The sequence below is a fragment of the Merops nubicus genome, unplaced genomic scaffold (genome assembly GCF_000691845.1).
Source record: "Merops nubicus isolate BGI_N331 unplaced genomic scaffold, ASM69184v1 scaffold26569, whole genome shotgun sequence".
Classification (NCBI taxonomy): domain Eukaryota; kingdom Metazoa; phylum Chordata; class Aves; order Coraciiformes; family Meropidae; genus Merops; species Merops nubicus.
This window is the reverse complement of record NW_008633513.1, coordinates 70848-89927: the sequence shown is the minus strand read 5'-3', so window position 1 is coordinate 89927 and position 19080 is coordinate 70848. Positions and strand designations below refer to the sequence as shown.

The window sequence follows — 19080 nt, the reverse complement described above, 5'->3', positions numbered from 1 at the left end:
CCTGCTGTTGACCTGTAGGAAAAAAACCTTTCATTACTTGCTTACTGCTAACAAAATGGTGTAGCAAATACATTATTGATTGACTCTTTACGGTAGTTAACACTTGCAATTTCCACTGAATGTAGAGCATGTAACTGTAAGTGTATTTTGCTTTTTTTTTGGAAGGAATATCAATAATTCTCATACTGATTGGCATTAAGGTGTTTAATGTTACTTTCAAAACAAAAGTTGAGTTAACCTCTGTAATGTTTTTGTGAAATGGATGAATATAAAAATTGTGCAGGTAGTAAATAGAGACACAAATAAAATATTTTTTCCAGGTCACTCAGTAAATGTATGGTAAAAGTATGTACAGGACTTAAATTGAGTTCCTAATTTTGTTTCTGTACAAAAAAATAAATTAACACTCTCCCCCTATAGTCTAAATTTGGCCCTGAAATCACTAGGCAAGCTGAATTAAGTCACATCTCAACAGAAGAGCAGCAATGTCATCTGTTCCAAATACTGAAAGCTTGCAACCCTTGAAGTTGGCCTGTCAAAACTCCTCAGCAGTTTGTCATATGCTTGAAAGGTATCTTCTAAGTACTGTTCTAAATAATAATAATTTGATATAATTTTAACTTTGATCATACTTCAGAAAAATAGCCAAAGCAAAGAACTGTATATGTTTTCTTCCTTTTGAACAGTTGAAATCTAAAATGATACCTTGATACTTTTCTCCCATGAGCTTTACCTTCCTAGGTATGAAAATCTTTCAGCAAAACTAGTGGTTTAGTAGTATTTTAGATATCTTTAACCCTGTCCTTTGTTTGTTGTTCTCCTGTGATGCTATATTGCAACAAATAAATACCCATCTGTGTTTGCTATTATTCCTCACAGCTGTTTTTCAGAAAAGCTGTAAAGAAAAAAGATAACTTGAATGACTGCAAAGCTGATAGAGTCCTGACTCTCATTTTTTCACAGGCCTCCAGAACTGATATCAAAGTATGCAAATTTTTCTGAGGGAGTGTGCAAGCCTGGTTATGCATCAGCGCTCATGACTGTCATCTTCCCAAAGTAAGTATTTACTTTACTGGTTGGTTTTTTTTTTTTCCCCTCTTCCCCTGATGACTTCTTATCCTTCAAGGTGAGTGAACTGCAGAGAGTGTCTTGAAAAGTGTCATTACTTTGTCACTTGATTGGTTGGTTCAAAGGGAGACTAGTGTTGAAATTATGAGCTATTTGAGTGGTCAGTGCAATGACATAATTGATTTCAGTCTGACTAGGAGCTTGCTCAAAGAGTAGAGTTGTGTGTTGGATAGTAAAACAAATTATGTTGTCAGTGCGTGATACTGATGTGTGGTCAGGCTCACTGCTGGTACCAGGTGATGCAATCCTTAGGAAGCTTTGGTCATGAAGTGACAGATTAAGTTATCTGGATTAGTAAAGTGTGATGTGGTTTGTTTGTTTTTACTGAGGAGAACAGAGTAAAGCATCCTCACGTGCCTGGAGCCTTTGCAGTAGTGTTTTCTGAAGAGTCAAAAACAAGTTTTCAACAAGTTGTGCATCTTACTCTGAAAAGCTACTGTAAGCTGAAGTGTTACTAATTTCTTCAGAATTTGTTTCCCTCTGAACGGGTGGAAAGTTGCAGTACAGTGTGATAGCTCTCAGAAATGAGAGATGTAATCATAACAGATCAACCAAAAGTTACCTTTAAACGTGGTTTATGGCTTTCTCTAGTGCACCATATGGCTTCTGCATTTCAAGCAGTTTATAGAATTGCTTGGAGATTTTGCCCACTATGGAACTCAGAAAAATGTACTTGGAAATAGCATGAAATAGCACTTCCCTTTGTTTATTTTAAACCCGATGCACAGTATTTACTTTTAATGCCTTTGAATCCTGTGCTGAGATAAGAAATCATCTAAATGTCTCCACACCATTTACTATGTTACATATACTTGTGAATACCCTCTGCTTGCTGTGCCTCAAACTGTAAAGTCTAAGACTATTCAGTCTTTCTGAGCATGGAAAGATTGGCAAAGAATATTTTACTGCTGAGGCTCAAGGATCTCAGTTTGCTTCATCAAATGGAAAATTTGACCGAATGCTTATTTGACCTTTGCACAAACTTCTAATGCATGTGGAAAAGATTCTCTAGTGCAGTGGTTCTTTGGCAGAGGAGGTTGTGGACTTGTTAACACAACTAGTGCTTTTCTAGAAGATATATTCCATTTCTTTTGAGGTGGGAATTTCCATGACTTGCATATAAAGAAGTTAGGTTGGGTGACCATGGCCTTCAGCCTAAGCTTAAAACTGGTGGCATCTTCTTTCTTTGCTTTCATTGGCAAACATTGTATCTTCAAACTTTAAAAAGTAAAAATAAAAATCTGACATTGCCCTGTAACCAGCAGATACTACAACCCAGCTTTAAAATCAAAACAAAACACTGAGTGTTAAGACTGTGTTCTCCATCACCATTGTAAATGAAACAATTATCAGTATTATCTTCTGTGTGAATTTTGCAACTCTGGTTAGAATATAAAATACTGGAACCTAAGGTGGGGACATTATCACCCTCTTCTTCCTTTCTTTACACAGCTCAAACCTAACTGCCCTTTCTAAGGCGTGGCTGTTGTTACTTATTGATTCTGTGGAGATTATATACACTGAAGAAAGAAGACCATTTAGTACAGTCATTAAGGCCAGAAAAATACCATTAATGGTCCCTTAGCCTGATTTGTTTCAATGCGTAAGACATGATGTTTTCTTCTAGTAAATATGTCACAGATCACAGGTTAGTTACTTTGATTTAAAGATTTCAATTGATGGAGAATCTGGTAGTAATGTGGTACATTAGTCATATGGATAAACTAATTTTTGCAAAAATATTAATCTTATTTTAATTTCAAATTCGTTTAAGAAATTGGCTTCAAAAAGGAGTTTTTTTGCCTGCTAGAACCTGAAGTGTTACTTATTCTCTCCGTTGGTAGCTACTTACAGGTTGCTGTTCAGTCACCATCTCCCGGTAACTAACTTCATTGGACTGAAAACATGCAAAGAGGTAATACCTGGTCTCTGGTCTAACTAGGTAGTGATTGCCTTGTTCATATATTGAAAAATCATAGTTCTAAAGACAGCATCTTGCTGAGGATTTATGTTCAATTGCTTCTTTGACATGAACCCTAAACCTTACTAAGGTTGAAATTTTTTTACAGGATGTCCTTTAATTCTTTATTAATTGAATTCAGTGTTGAACACTTCATTATTTTACCTAGGATTGGTGTAAGGATGGCTGACCAGTAGTCTGCAAAGAATTCCATGCTACGCTTGAGATTCTTTCTCTTCTCAAAGAGCTATGCAAAGCTAGTGCTACCAAGCCAAGTATCATAATTTATTTAGAACTCTTAAAGCCAAATTAGCTTGCCTGTTGATTTAAGAATTTGAGCTGCGTGATTTCTTTTATTCAAGCGTTTGTTTTCAGTTCTTCATATCATTGGGAAAACATCATCTCTACAGCTGACATTTTTCAGGCTTGTTCTTCAGCATAGAATGTGTGGTGTGTGTTTTGTGTTTTTTTAATTTGGATAAAGTTGGTTAGGCTGTTTTCAAGCATGAACAAAATGAATAAATGCTTGCTAGTTCTAAAGATTCTGGACTTTTTAGTGCAATTTTAAATGTAAGTAGGCAAAGTTATGATGAAAATAGTCAAAATAGAATACATTTTTTTTACAGGATGTAATTCTTTGTGGTAAATGATTCTATAAATGCTTCTTAAATGGGTAAAAGTGTGAGTTTAGACTTTACCAAGCTAGATGGATTAAAGAGCAATGCCCTGAGAAATCTCTAAATGTGGTTGTTGGTAAGGAAAGACTTAATGTTCAGGTTTTTTTAATGAGGTCCTCACTTGATCAATTCTCACTCTAACAATGCTTGATGTCTTCATCAATAATCCTAACTGGAAAAAAATCAAGGTTGAGTGTACAGATGATACACTTATTAGAGAGTACTAAATAAATGATTGGCTACTTTTAGAGAACAAGCTGGATTGCTTGATTTAAATGGCCACAGTCCAACCAAATATATGTTAATACATCCAATATGAAATAAGACATCTGGGAGAAACAAATGCAGATTATACCTTCAAGACAGAAAAACTCTGTCTTAGAAACAGACACAGAAAGCTTCATGTAATCTCTACAAAATACCATCACTGAAATGCTATTTCAGGTTCGTCTGTACACACGTAAGTTGAGAAATGTGTGTAGCACTAATTTAAAATTAAAAATCCAACCTTCCTCAAAAACCCGAAACCTAGGACTTCTAGAATACTGGGTCTAGTTTTGATGGTGAAAGTCCAAGAAGAGAGGGAAGACAAGATATTGAAAGCCACAAAACTGAACAAGGACTTGCTTAAAGAGTAGACCGGGCTCCTAGAAATAAGTCATCTTTCTTAAGCAGGAATTGTATCCAAATGACGAGAATAGGAAAGAGCATTACCTTTGGCAAGTTAAATATAAACCATAATGAGGTAGGTCAAAAAAATGTTGAGGAACAGCTTTATAAAGGCATTTTAAAAAAAAATTTTTGTCTAACTCTCAAAAGCAGAAAGCCTGCCAGAGATCCCAATGAGCTGATAGACGATCATAATATTACATATAAGCTAAGGGAGTGTAAAGCTGTAGGAGAGGGGTTGTTTGCATTGCTGTTCACTGCAGAAGAGTTCCCACATGGAGCCTTCCTTTCTAGGGAACAGGCTGGAGCAAGCTGACAGAAGGTTGATGTTTTGGAGCAAATCGGCACAATGAATTGCTAGGAAAAGTCACTTTGTGAAGAAGTTGGTGGTGAAGTTGCTGAGTTACACATGATTGTGTGTAATCATTGCTTAAATTAGAACCTTAGGCCTTAGAACGGAAGAATGAAAACCAGTAAATGTGTCAGTCTTTTCAAGAGGGGCCTGTGGAGTATTTGGCAAACCTGAAACTAGTAGTGAGACTTGTTCTGTATTAGGCACCTTGGTAGAAACTATTAAAAAATAACAGAGTTTGTGTGTGTGTGTTTGGAAAAAATACAATAATAGAGAGGCGTCAAATTGTCTTCTCCAGCAGGAAGTCCTGCCCTGTGAATCATAGAATCCGCTGGGTTGGAAGAGACCTTTAAAGGTCATCTAGCCCAACCTCCCTGCAGTGACCAGGGAGATGGTGTTGTTTGAATGACTGGATGAGCATTTGATAAAGGTGTAAAATCATTTGATATTTTATACTAATACAATACGTCTGGATTTCTTTAAAACAAATCAAAAAAACCCAACCAACTAGACTAGCCTTGATGTTTCTAAGAGTTTTGGGAAATTAAACCAGTGTAATTCTGTAGTGGTTAGGTAGTGAGTAGGTAAATATTGGAAACTGCAGGGAAAAAAAAAAAACCAACAACATTGGACAGTACAGGGATGTTATCCCTAGAATCCTCTGGACATCTGCTGGGATCTCTGCTTTTCCAAGTGCTCATAAACTATCTGGAACGAAGGATGAATAATAAAGTGTTGACACATTTTTCCAGGTAGCAAGACCAAAAGCTGACTGTGAGAAATGTCAGAGGGTTCTCACAGCACTGAGTGATGGGGCAACAAAACAGCGGGCCAAATTCAGTTTGGGTAGAGTGATATAGCGTTTGTTGAGAAGACTGATCTGACACCATATACCAAATGATGGACTTAGTTATTGCAAATTGGGAAAGAGACCTTGGAGTTGTTCTGTATGGTTCTGTGACCTATTTACCAGCGATTGTTAGAAAGCCTGTGGATGTATTAGGAGATAAATGCAGAAAACACAGTAATACAGTATATAATATACTGTATAAATACCTCTTGTGCCTCTATTTTCAATAACGAAACTAATTCTGTTCAACTAATTTTGAAAGAGATCTGGAAGAAGTAGGTATATATAAAGGTAATAAAAACTAAAGAAAACTGTGGAGAGATTTGCATGCTCAGAAAAGTTGAATAGACTTAGACTTTACAGTCTGAGGTACAGCAGGCAGAGGGTATCCACAAATATGCGTAACATAGTGGATGCTGTGGAGATGATGTTCAGGTGATTGCTTGTCTCAGCACAAGATTCAGATACATTAAAAGTAAGTATTGTGCATTGGGTTTAAAATAAACAAAGGGAAGCGCTATTTCATGCTATTTCCAAGTACATTTTTCTGAGAATGATTTCCATAGTGGGCAAAAGATTAAAAAAAGTTTGACAGTCAAATTCTATCAACCATAAGGATTCAGAAATGGGCACAGAAATCTCTTAAGTTACAGTAGGCTGAAACCTAAATAGATATTGAAGACAGAGGATAGCTTTATATATTCCCTATTCCTTAGGATTTTTGCTGAAATACTGGCCAGTGGACACAGTATTGAGCAAAATGGACATTTCATCTAATCTGTTGTACCCATGACAGTGTTTTGTTTCTGTTCAGTTCTTGGTTTTTGAATGATTGCGCTTTAAAGGGAGATTGACATGGCTTTAGAAGAACAAACATGCTGTAATTTGAGTTGTGCCAGTGGCTCCTCAGTAAGAGAAACGGATGCATGATCTTGGTGCTGCTTCTCAGTGTAGGACCTGGCTATCTGGGCTGCATTTGCTGCTCAGGGTAAATGAAGGAGTTACCTAATTTTTCACTTTCCAGGGCAGTACAATTCTGCCTCTTGAAAATGTCCAGACAGCAGATAATGACTCAATGTCCCTGGAGTAAGGTTACTGGTTTTGGAATGATACACAGAAAATGACAAGCATCTTTGATAAAATGGCATCAGTAGGTCAGTGAATTAGACTACTATGTACAGTGAATTAAACTATTTATAGTAGGTCTGAGGTCACCTACAAGTCTGGAGCTAATGCTTTGACCTTTTTGTAGAAGGCACTAACTTGTATTTGCAGTGGTAACACTGTAGTCTCCTGTGTGTCTGGCCTGACTCTGGAAACGATGCTGCCTGTGTACAGTTCTTTCTATGCCCTATTCTTTACCAAATGAGAAAGCAGACCTCTGCCCACAGTTTGTGGCTGACATGCCAGTCCAGGACAGTTCAGCTACTGACAATTTTCCAACCACAAACTTTTGTACATTGGCAGCTAACACTAGAAATTATAGAAGGCGGTAAATAGAGAGGGAATGTCTGCAGCCTGCAGACTTGTGAATCTGTTTGGTAGGAGGATATGGGAAAGAAGTGTTTAAAGAAAAATAGTATCTGAAGGAATGACAGAATAAAAGGGAACGGGGAAGTTCAATATACAGCAAATCTATAGATGTTGTGACCAAAATAGTGAATTTAACATTTGGGACTCGGATACAAAGAGTTTTTAGCACCAGAGATATGATTGTAAACATCTATTTCTTGTTGATTGGTACTAAGAAAAATAGTCTTATGTGCAACATATTTCTATAAGTCAGTTCAGAAACAAAATCGGTTTGGTTTGTTTGATTATTTTGGTGCAAAATTTGTTGAAAAGTGACTGACGTTTTCTTCACAATCTTTTGTTTTTTGCTTATTTTTCAATACTGCATCCTGCTCTGCACTCTGAGGAAAAACAGCTCTCCTGTAAACTCTCCTGAGTTTATATTTTCATGCTGAATTGTTTCTTTGTACATAAAGTTCAGAATTTCTAAGCTTTCATATCAGTAGAGAATGCACAACACGGATTTATGCCAGCCATAGAAATTTCAGTGGCTTTTTCTCAAGTTTTTCTTCTGTGGATTTTTTCTGATCTTTAATTCTTCCTTGGTATTGTAGGTCATAGACTCCTGTGCATTTCTCCACATCCAGAGGCCAGTTGTGTATAGCTGCAACAGCTCCAGAAGACCTTTCTCTAGAGTCTACAGGGTAGACGCCTGTCTCTTTGATACCAGAGCTTAGGAAAAAAATTCATTGCTATTTTTATCTTGCAGGTATTGTTTATGTAGCTTTTATACTTTAGGAATAAAGACCATTGTTACGTGCATTTTTACATGCAAATAGGGGATAGAGGCTTCAGATGGAACTGGAGTTTTAGCAAAGGCTTTAGTGGGAGTCAGGATAACTTAAAAATATGATCCCCATATCCCAAATACTCTCTATTAATTTCCATATCCCCTTCCAGGAAGCTGTGCCTCTTAAAATAAGCACACGAGTATCTTTCCATTCCACATTTTCATGCTTTGTTACTTAGCTATTTTGAAAATGGTATTTTAAAAAGAGAATTTTTAACCCTCTGCTTAGAAATTACTTTGTTCCTGCTTGTCTGTTTTGGCGCCCTTTGAATTACTGCCATGCCCAGCATGGGCCTGTACTGTAGTGACAGGGCATGAGCTCAGTGCTTAGAGACTGTCAGTGCATGTGAGGCTGCTTCCTTTGTGAGTAAGTATTTAAGGAGAGCAGAAGCCAAAGGATGGCAGTTCCACATGGTTTGTGAGAGCTCACTGGAGAAATAAGCTAGATAATCAGCTTTCCACTGAGGACTGCTATGTGAATTCAGAACTGTTCCCCGACTGTAGCACAGTCCATCGGTTGTGTATTTTTTAGTCTCTTCAGGTGCAGTAGGTAGTATCTCTTAATTTTAAAATATATATAAAATTGTATATATATATACTGAATTATTTACTGATAGTAGAGGGTTTTGTCTTCAAAATATGTATAGGTAATATACATCTCATTTTGAAATAGCAATTCATTCTGCTGATTTGAACTGTGAAAGCTGCTTGTGTACTGTGAGAGAGTGGATGCTTCTTGAGGGTCTCGCTGAAGTCAGAGTCCCTGTGTCCTAGACTCTGCTGTGGGAAAGACTTTCTGCTTTCCTTCAAAGCAAGATTACTCCTGTTCTATGAACAGGCAGTACTCAAACTCCTGTCCCTTCTTTAAGTTGCTGTGTGCTTGTGCATTCATGAATACTGTACGATGATGGTGGAGATTGTTTCAGAGCTTGAGGTTGTTTGGTGTCCTGGGGACTGCTATAATCACAGCTCTGTAGGGAAATTTGTATGTGCCAGTGACCAAAAGTGATTTTTGGGGGTACTGGAGCTCTGACCTAGAGACTTTATCACAGCTGCCTTCAGACCCTGTAACTTGCTTATTCTGCCTGTACCAGCAAAGACGAAGGAAATATTTATTGTTGCATTATTGAGGTTTGAATTTGCAGGAACAAGTTGATGCTGGTGTATTTTCTCTTGGGCAATGCTGAACATCTTTAGCTTCCCTCAGTTGCTTGGTTATCTCTGGCTAGAGGAGTTCAGGAGGGGAAAAGAGGGATGGAAGAGGAATTGATGGTGCCCTGGTCGGTTAAATTGTAGGTGTTTCCCGTGTCTCCAAGCTGTTCAGTGTCTGGCTCGTGCTTGGTGCATCAGAGCGTGCCAGTGCTCACGTTTACCTCCTGTTACCTCCTTACTCAGTGTTCTGTAAAACCCAGGCTAAATAAACATGCAAGCCAAAACATGCACACTGTACTCCTGAAATCACTTCAGGTGTCTGGGCAGCACTTCCTTACCCAAAGCTCCACGGCTTTTCCAGTAATACTTCTCGTGTGGTCAGCTGCTGACTCACTGCTGGCAGAGGCAGCATTTTGCACTGTCCTACCTTTCTTTCCTTGTGATTTTTATGAAGTAATGCCTTTTTTCTCCCTTATATGTTAGTTTTGGAGTGAAGATTTTCTCAGCTTTCCACCTCTGCAGTTAGTATGTTGGATATTAGACAATTTGAAGGCACTTACAAAGAGGACTATTTTTAAAAGTATATCATAATGTAGATTTTGAGTGACAAAATTGGGTTAGAGTATACAATGGCTATAATTCCTATGTTTGTTTTATTGTCACATGCTCATTTGAGAGACTTAAATCTCTCATGCTTCTGCTTAAAGGTGAAAAGTATGTTATCTCACAAAATATTTGTTCCCAACTGGCTGTACTTCAGTGAACATACAGCACAGTCTGTTAGGAGACATTTGCTTTTAATGGACAAACTAGGATTGTTGTCTGAGCTGTTGTTGCTATTTATAACTGAGGCAATTGGATTGCCCTTCACAACAACCTGATTCCTTTAGTCCCTTCCACCTGCCTTGTCTGCAGGAAGAAGCTGCAATTAGGAGGTAACGTTTGATAACTTATGTTCAGAGTGTTGCAAACCTCTGGTACTGAAGTGGTAGTAAACAAAGCTCTGTTTAAAGCGTGGGCAAGTAACTAATTTTTCTGCAACAGATTTACTGCTTGGTTTTGGTTTGTTGTGTTTGCTGGGGGGGTGGGGTGTTTTTTTTTTGTTTTTTTTTTTTTTTTGTTTGTTTTAATAGAGCAATGACCTGGAATGTAATTTCAGAATTGAGCAGATGAAACTGTAAATATAAGTTCTCTGCTAGCTCCTAAATTCATAGCACTGATTAACCAGCTGGAGCTCCTACTTCAGAGCAAACTTCAAGGGCAACAACTTATTTCTTCACTTCTGGCAGCCTCTGAAGATGTGCATGCTGCTGTAGTCAGGTTGAAATAGAGGTAGCATAATGTAGGAATAGATTTAAAAACAAAAACAAACAAAAAAACAGTAAAAAGGGCATGGGTTCTGTGTCTGCATCCCCTTTTCAAGACAACACTGTTTGCTTAAGGAGATCCTGCTGCCCCATGTGCTCCATTGCCTGGCAAGTGTAACTGCCTGTGGACAGGGCAGTAAGCTGGGCATGCGAAATAAACCTGTCCAAACATGACTTTTTTCTCCCCCATCCATCTACTCATTTTGTGTAAGATTATTTTAAATCCAGATTAGTTCATTCATCCATTTTATGGAATTACCAAATTGTTACACAAACCCCACCAAGGGTGCAGCTTGTGAATGAAGAGTAAGGGGATAGGACTAGAAAAACTCTGTAAGGCCGACTGGGCACCAGGACAGAGGCCTGGGGAGCTGTTGTTCAGGAGGTAGGGATCTGTTTTCACCTTCAGTTCATGTGGGTTATTCTCACTATCCCGTGTTGACTTGTTAACCTTAAGAAACTGTGCTAAGTAGTACACACAGTTCCTGCGTGCTGGTCATGACAGTAGATTCTACATCAGAGCCATTTTTGGAGCTGAAATCGTTCATGCTTAACCTCTTTCAAGAGCTGAAAAAAAAAAAAAAAAAAAGTAGTTGAATCCATGTGATGTGCAGGCTTTGTGCCTGAAAAGTTTGTCTCCAGATTATTTTTCTTGACTTCTGAATTAAATGAAACTTTTAGATGTAAGCTGGAATACAGGCACATGGATCTCACTAAGCATGTCCTTTCTAGCTTTGAAAAAGGTGCAGAGCATATGTGCTCTTGCTTCAGTATGAGTACACTGCATCTTAAGGCAGAGTGGGAACAGGATGGTTTTTTTTTGTTGTTGTTTTGCATTTTTTTTTTTTCCCAGAATACTATAGTATAAATTGTGAACTTCAACAACAACAAAAAAAGACAGCTTTGCAAACGTACAAATAACTGTGTACTTGAACATGATGATTGTAATAGAATCAATAAACTTAATCCATGCCACCAAATAAGCATATTCTGTCATGCTGTGTTGCTGTGGCTCATCTGCTCCAAAGCTATACCAACAAGAATGTTTAACTTTCAGGAGAAGTCTTACAGCAAAGATTGTTTGAGGATCTAAATGCATTTGAGGGAATGAAAATATCAGCAAGTATGAATTGCAACAAATGAAAAATATCAGTGAGCATGAAAGTTAAGCCGTGTATGTAATATCACTGTGGTTTTGATATGCATGTCTTACCTTCTTTTCCTCAAATCCCTCAAGAATGTGGGTTTTGCCTCTCTCTCTTTTTTTATTAAAAATCTGACTTTGACTCTCTGAAGATTCATCTGTATTGGTCCGGCCCACCAGTGGCCCAGAGCCCCAGGAAGTTCCTTGGTATCTCTGAGGTTCTGTCTGTCACCAGTGATTTCTTCTTGCCATGGAAACGGGTGCAGCTTCCCTCAGAGTTTTCTGAATTGTGTTCAAGAGTGGATAATTGCTCCTTCTGAACTCTCTCCTGGTGGCTTTCATCAAGTTTCCTATCTTTGGGTAGATTTCAAGTAAATTTATTTTCTTCTTCTATCTTTCACCCTTCTGCTCACTTACTGTCACACTTTGTTCTATTATTGAAACATTTCAGGAGTGTCAGGGCACGCAAGTGCTGTCACCAAGCCAGTGTACATTGGCAAGGATTATGGATGAAAAGCAAGTCTGATAATTTATGCAAAATTATTAGGACAAATTAGAAACAGTCTGGGGAACCCTCCAACTCTACATTAGGCAAATGAAAGTAAAATCTGGAAAGATTAAATATTCTCTTTGTAGCAATGTGAAAAGTCACTTGAGAATGTTGCTTGGATAATATTGTAGAAGCTCTCACTCCACAGCAGCATGAACAGTGTGTAAGCTCCTTTGGCAATTATTTTCTTGGTACCTTTTAATATAATTCTGAGTTAACTATGCAGCAAAATTAAATCCATAAATGAATTGCTGAATACTATAGAAGCACTGCTGTAAATGTTGTAATAGTATCAGGGATCACAGTAGCTTGGTGAAGTACCTGTAGTTTCCCAAGGACTCCTGAGTGGTTCAACCCAGCCCAAACTGCTTGTAATGCTAGAAACCAAAGCAAGAGTGTTACCACATACTGCAGTGAAGCTACCTGCAGTGGGATGGCTTATTTCACTAGTATTACTCACTGTGTTTTTAAATTCTGTTTCTATTTTGCTAAATTCTGAAGATCTATGCATTCAGAAAAAAAAAGGTGTTTCCTTTTTGTGTAATCTGCCATGCCTTTAAGAGTGATCACTTCTTTTTTCTCTCCTGAAGCGCTTCGAGTCATTGATTTACTTGTGCAGGAACTTTGTGTACAAGTCAGAGCTGTAGCTTACTCCAGTGTCCTGCTTGTGAAGCAGAAAAACTTGTCTGTCTCTCTTAAGAGAAGTGTTTCATTGTGACTTTCCTGAAAATCATTGCATCTGCCATGCTAATTTGTTATTCTTCCAAGCTTAAACAACCAATGTAAGCTTCAGAATTGTGTACATTTAAAATAACACATCTTGTACTGTTTATGGGGGAAAAAAATATTTTTGGAGGTTTGGATGGTTTCCTCTTTCTAAATTTATACTTGTCACATCACTTTTAGCATGTTTCTAATCTATCAGCTATGCCAACCTAGGTTCATGTTTACACCAGGGCATACCTAGAAATAGATATAGAATTGCACTGCTAAAAGTGATGTCAGTGTGGTAAAGAGATTCCTGAGCAATGAGTTAATTTATCTACGAATGAAACAGATTAAAATATCTCTGACCTTCTGTGGAGTCTCAGCCTGAAACCAGAAGAAAATGTCAATATGCCAGTGCGCAAAACCACAGTGCTTTTACCTATTACCCCTCAAATAAAGAGATGTGTGTATGCTCCTTTGGACAGATCAGATCTCCTGGGTGATAGTAACTATTTATGGAACAGCAGGCTAGCAATCAGTTTACAAATGCTAGGCTTGTTTACTTCTGCTCTGCAGCTGCTCATTTCACATAGCGGTTTCCTCATCTGTCAAGGGTAAAGAAATTTGGCTGAGTGGGCACATCTGTAAAAGAAGTAGTTGGCTTCGCTCTGCCATAATGTGCTGGCAGAAGATATGTCCTACTCAGCCAGCAAAATTTTCCACCTGTGCTCAGTAAGGAAGATAGTTTAGTAGGAAAGTAGTGATCTCGTGTTTTCTAAGAGGAGAGGAAGAACTGTTCTGCTTCATTCTTCCCAGGTCTGGCACCTGCTGCTCATGGAGGGTGTGGATTCAAAGTGCTGATCTCCTCGGTCTCCTCTGAGAAGCAGATTCTTCTTTCTTTGGTACTAGGTTTTGCTACAGGTAGGGGACTTCTAAACCATAGGCAGAAAATGAGAGGAAATAGGGCTACCAGTTTGGATGTGTGTTTTATCTTTGTATTAGTAGGACTTAATTTCCAGTTCTTACAATTTCTTGTGTGTTGTTGGACAGACAACACCAAGGTGAAGCAGCATGGCATGGCATTCTCCATAATTACTTGCCAGACATTGCACCCACTGAGGAGGAGGGAACAGTAGTGGTTCCTGGAGGTCTGGGAGGAAGAGGAGAAATATGCTGTGGAAAAAACCATGTCTGGAGTGCCTTAAGATACAGAATAATTCTCTCAGAAATTCAAAGCTACGTGAGATGTGCAGTGCTGGCTGCATGTCTTCATCTGAACAGTGACTGTGCAATGATGAATTGCTGAGATGTTTTGACAGATGCCAGTTGGAGGGATTTTTTTGATGGATTTTTTGGTAATGATTAATGTCACTGTAAGCAGTTGTTTGTATTTCTATGTGTTTGTTTTCATTCATCTCCTATTTGTTTCCCTTTCATAGCAGTGCCCAGTTTACCATAATGAGATTCAGGAAACTGAAATCAGTCTCAATTTGTGAGGCTACTGTAAATATTTTCACTGACAGAACTGTCTTTATTCAGTTAGGATCTCAAAATATTTGAATGCTCTTTTATGATAAACACTTAGAAGATCCAATGGTTCAAATAAAGTGATACCAGGAGGGCAGTTTATTCTGGAATGATCATGATCCTGTCTTTAGCTAATCTAAAGAAATTGTGATCTCTGAAGATGTAAGAACTGCAATAAAAGGCAAGAAGAGAGGTGAGAAGCATGAGAGGAAATGGAAGTGGAAAAGTGTCCTGCAGACAGAATAATTTTTTACGAGGTCTAACTTTATTTAACAAAGTTGTCTGGCCTATGTAGAAGTGCACAAGTCTTTGTTGCCTGCAGCTGATTAACTGGGTAATGATCAGAGTTGCCTGTACCTGGAGGGGGTGAAGCAGCTATCACTGACAAGACCTTCTGCCTTGGTAGGGTGGATAACCTGGAAGTATCCAAGGCATCTGGCCTAGGAAGAGCCCTCAACAGTGTGTTAACAATGTCCACTTGGTGGCTGTTAAGGAGTAAAAAATTAAATGGGGAAATCAGTGTTAAGTACTGGGGCACTTGAAGGCATTTCTAGAGTTGTGGCAATCTCTTACTTCTCTAAGTGTTTTTTAGCATGGCACTGACTTTCAGCTGCTACTGAGTTTTCTTCCTAATACCTAATACCTGGTATGTCAGCCCATCTGAAGAGTTAGTCATGCAGGAGCAGATATTTCCAGACTTGTGCCACTTTGCAGATATTAAGAGAGTTGGTCTGCTACATTTTATTTCAGCATCAATCTCTTTGTTTCATCAGCTGCTGGAAGATTTTGGATGCTTGTCTTGACTGTGGAAGCCAAGTGTCAATTCTACAATGCTCTGACTTCACAATGCTGCTTTTCACAGCAGTTCTAGGGAGGAAGATGCTTGATCCCTGACTCCACTTTCCAGGACTTGCTCCATGCCGCAGCTTTGGGCCAGTTTCTCTCTCATGCAAGACAATTGCTTCCCTCCCTCTCTCCTTGTTTGTCCTCAGAGCTCTCTTCTTGGCTCCATCTGGCTTTCTGTGTGGATGGAGTGCACAGATTGTGTAGGACATAGCCTTCCTTTACCCTTCTTGGGCTACATCTCTGTTTACTTTTTTTTATAAATAAAGTAGTAACCTTTGTTGTTCACAGCATTTTGGAGTCTTGTACAGCACTTCATAAGTCCTGTATCAGGAAGTGTGTTTAGTGTGCGTTTATCTTAGTCAACAGCTTCCTAGCTGAGCTTAGCTGTCTGTAGGCTTCCCAAAGGACAGTAATGGTACAGATGAGAACCTGAGACGGGTCCCCTCAACCTTTCTGGGGAGTTTTGGATCTCCAGCTATCCCATTTTGAAAGAGATGATTCTAGATAGCTTACGCTTACCCAAACCTTGGGTCAAAACCAGTGTAAGAGAGCCTAAAAAAGCTGAAAGTCGCTTCCAGTCTTGAATTCTCTAGAAGATGAAAATGACAGGACTAGGTGTGTTAGAAGGTGAAGCAACTGAATCTTGGGTATGTGACTCTCACATTTAAATTTGAGTACAGACAGGCATTTTAGAGGAGTGGCGGTGAGAAGAGCCAGGAGTGGATTATGTTGCAAGGTGTACATTAGTTACCTTTTGTGTTTATTCGTGTGTATATTCCATATTTCTACCTTTGTACCTAAAAATCTGACTTGATATCAAGTTTGATAGATTTTCACTTTACAAATTCTCGAGTTTTAGGAAGCAAGGAGGAATGGAATGGAATGGAATGGAATGGAATGGAATGGAATGGAATGGAGAGAGACAGAGGCAGCAGATAAGACTAAGAGGGCATGTGCTCTGGTGGGCCAGAGAGTTCTGGCTCTCCAGGGCATTTTAAGGGAGCACAAGGGCTTGGGAGGGAGTACTTTGGTGATTTGTAGCAGGCCAGTGCAAAGTTTTGCCTCCCAGGTCCTGGAAACTCTCTCAGTTCCCTCTGGCAGGTATAAACTGGTGGGCTTCCAATAAGGGTCACTCAGAAAAAGACCCCACAGTTCACATCAACCCTAAGCCAAGACAACCACCTTTACTCTGATGAAATGAAATGAACTAATTTGTTTCCCAGAAGACTTAATTGCTCATGGTTTATTATAGAGACTATTTGGTGCCCTGTTCTGGAGACTGTTTGTTCCGGACAGCATGTTTTAGAATACGTTTGTGTGTGCTGGCAAATTTTTTTTTTTTTTTTTTTTTTTTAAAAGGTCACCTTGGGTTTAGGAAAGTTTAAAGAGCTGCAACAACTAAATAGCTACAAGAAATTCAAACAAATCCTGAAGGTGGTTTGACTGTGGAATTCTTTTCAGCTTTTCAGTCTGAACTTCCTTAAATTTGCCAAATTACTGAACTGACTCATTTACATCTGTATTCTAAGGCCTTCATGGCTTTATTGCCTACAGTTGCATTAGAACTCTCCAGGTTTTGTTAAATTACAGTATGTCATTATGTTTGTATGTCATTATGTTTATCCTTGTAGTATTGCCTTAGTTTCTTCATACTGTGTCATGTCATTCCAACCTAAACCTGTTTCTCAAATTCTAGACCTAAAATAACTACTGCCATTGTGTAGTTCCCTCTGCTTGTGAGATTTGTGTTGCCTTTCCCTGTCTGTCTAAATGAATGGCAGATATTTTTGCATGGGCTGGTTCAGTGTTTTTATGCTGCATAGCACAATAGGACCTCAGCTTTGGTCCTTGGGCTCTGCCGTGATTGATGTTGTGAGTAACGCTCCTGGAGGCTACAGGATTTTTCTGCTGGCAAATGATTATTCTGTCCTTTCTGTGCTTAGTCTTTCTGCCTGTTCTGCAGTTCTGCATGCTGTCCTGTCTGGATAGTCCCAGGATTATGAGCCACTGCCATATCTATCCTTTTCCTTTCATGGTAAAAACTTCCATTTGTCCTGTAGGCCACCATGTCTCCTGCTATGCTGTGATACTATAGTGTGATATTGCAAGTGTGAACGCTTGTCAGCTCATTCTGGTGAACCACTATTCATAATTTCTGTTACTCTCTGCCTCTGAACCTGTAGGATCTGTTTGGCAGCTGGATGATAATGATCTTACTTGAACATTTGATGTGGTGCCATGTTTTTTGTGCGTGGAATGTACGTTGGAAACTGCAGAAAGGAGTTTTGGCTGGAACTTCAGTGCAATCTTGCAGGCAGTAAATAACAAAGACTTTAACAGGAAAAGAGAACCCAAACACTTTGTATTCTGCGTTGGCTTGTATGAATCAGCAAGTCCTGCATCTGTGTTGCTAAATAACAAGACCCGATTGCTAAATGTAACCCAAATAGTATACCCATGTAGAGGCATAACCCATGGGATTCTGCTCCAGAACTGATCTACAGAAAACATCAAGCTGCCTCCTCTTCACATAGCTGAGCCCTGAGCTGGGACTTTCTCTTTTTAGTGTTATTACAGTAATGTGCTTCTTTCTCCTCCTGTTTACACTTCTGTTGCTCCTTTTAGTCTCTTGTAAAACTGCTGTTAAGTTCATCCTCCTCATTTGTCATCCTTTCAGTGACAAGATCTGCCTCCTTTCACTAACTCTCTTTTCCGCTCTATTAAATTCAGGCTTGCTGTCTTCCGCAGGACTCTGCGGACAGTTACTGCCAACCACTTAACTGTTAGCCGAGTTAAACATAAATTTTTTTTGTCTTTCCAAGCAAATCTAGGAATTCTGACAGCTCACACAAGCTGTTTGCAAGCCCATAGTGGATTTAATTGTAAAGATGAATTATTAGATGATACTTTTCCTGTAAAATATTGTAAAATCATAGAACTGTTTTGGTTAGAGACCTTCAGGATTATCAAGTCCAACTCTTAACCCAGCACTGCCAGGTCACCACTAAACCATGTCCTTCAGCACCACATCTACACATCTTCTGAATAGTTCCAGGGATGGTGACTCCACCACTTCCCCAGGCAGCCTGTTCTAGGGCTTGACAACCCTTTCAATGAAGAAATTTTTCCTAATACACAATCTAAACCTCTACTGGCAAGTTTGAATGTTTTAAGTCTGAGCAGCACCTTGTGTAGTGCTTACACTAGGCATGGAGTGGTGGAGATAAACCTGCATTTGGAAGGAGGAAGAGCTCACGCGTGGCTTTTATGCCAGAGCTCATAGACCTCATAGGTACCTTTTATTATCTCTGACATGGCTCTGCTGCTTTTGGGACCAAGCTCTCACCTCAGCATGGCATGCCACTGTGTGTTTGTGCCAGGTTGTCTCAGCAGTAGCTTGAGGTCCTTACACAACATTGTGTTACATAATGTGGATATGCTGTAAGGCCTCTGACCTCAAGGTAAGTTAGAGCATCCATTGATTTTTGTTGTATTTCTCAGTTGCATTCATTAATCAGAGGGAGGTGGAGTCTGTCTAATGCATTGTGAAAAACCTAAAGGACAGGATGCATTGCAGAAGGATAAACCAAAATGTGACCATGCTAATAACATAATAGAGGCTATAAATGTTAAGGATCAGCCTCATGGGAAATTTCTAAATGTTGAATCCTTTGCTACCTTTGCTATTTCTTCTTAAAATCTGCATTTACAGATTCTCTGAATTATGCTGATGAGGATGGAAGAGAACCTCTTACTTTGTTGTGCTTCAGTTTGCAGACAACTGGCCA

General features: G+C 39.0%; 1 protein-coding gene across 1 annotated transcript in view; it reads left to right on the top strand.

Annotated features, from left to right (window-relative positions):
* The window catches only part of ST3GAL3 (ST3 beta-galactoside alpha-2,3-sialyltransferase 3), a gene marked incomplete at its 3' end in the record, with an annotated part of 137336 nt that overhangs the window by 66111 nt on the left and 52145 nt on the right, over positions 1 to 19080 (top strand). Inside the window, exon 4 of the mRNA XM_008948285.1 lies at positions 964 to 1056. Coding sequence (XP_008946533.1) covers positions 964 to 1056 — 93 coding nt within the window. The remainder of the gene's footprint in view (positions 1 to 963; positions 1057 to 19080) is intronic.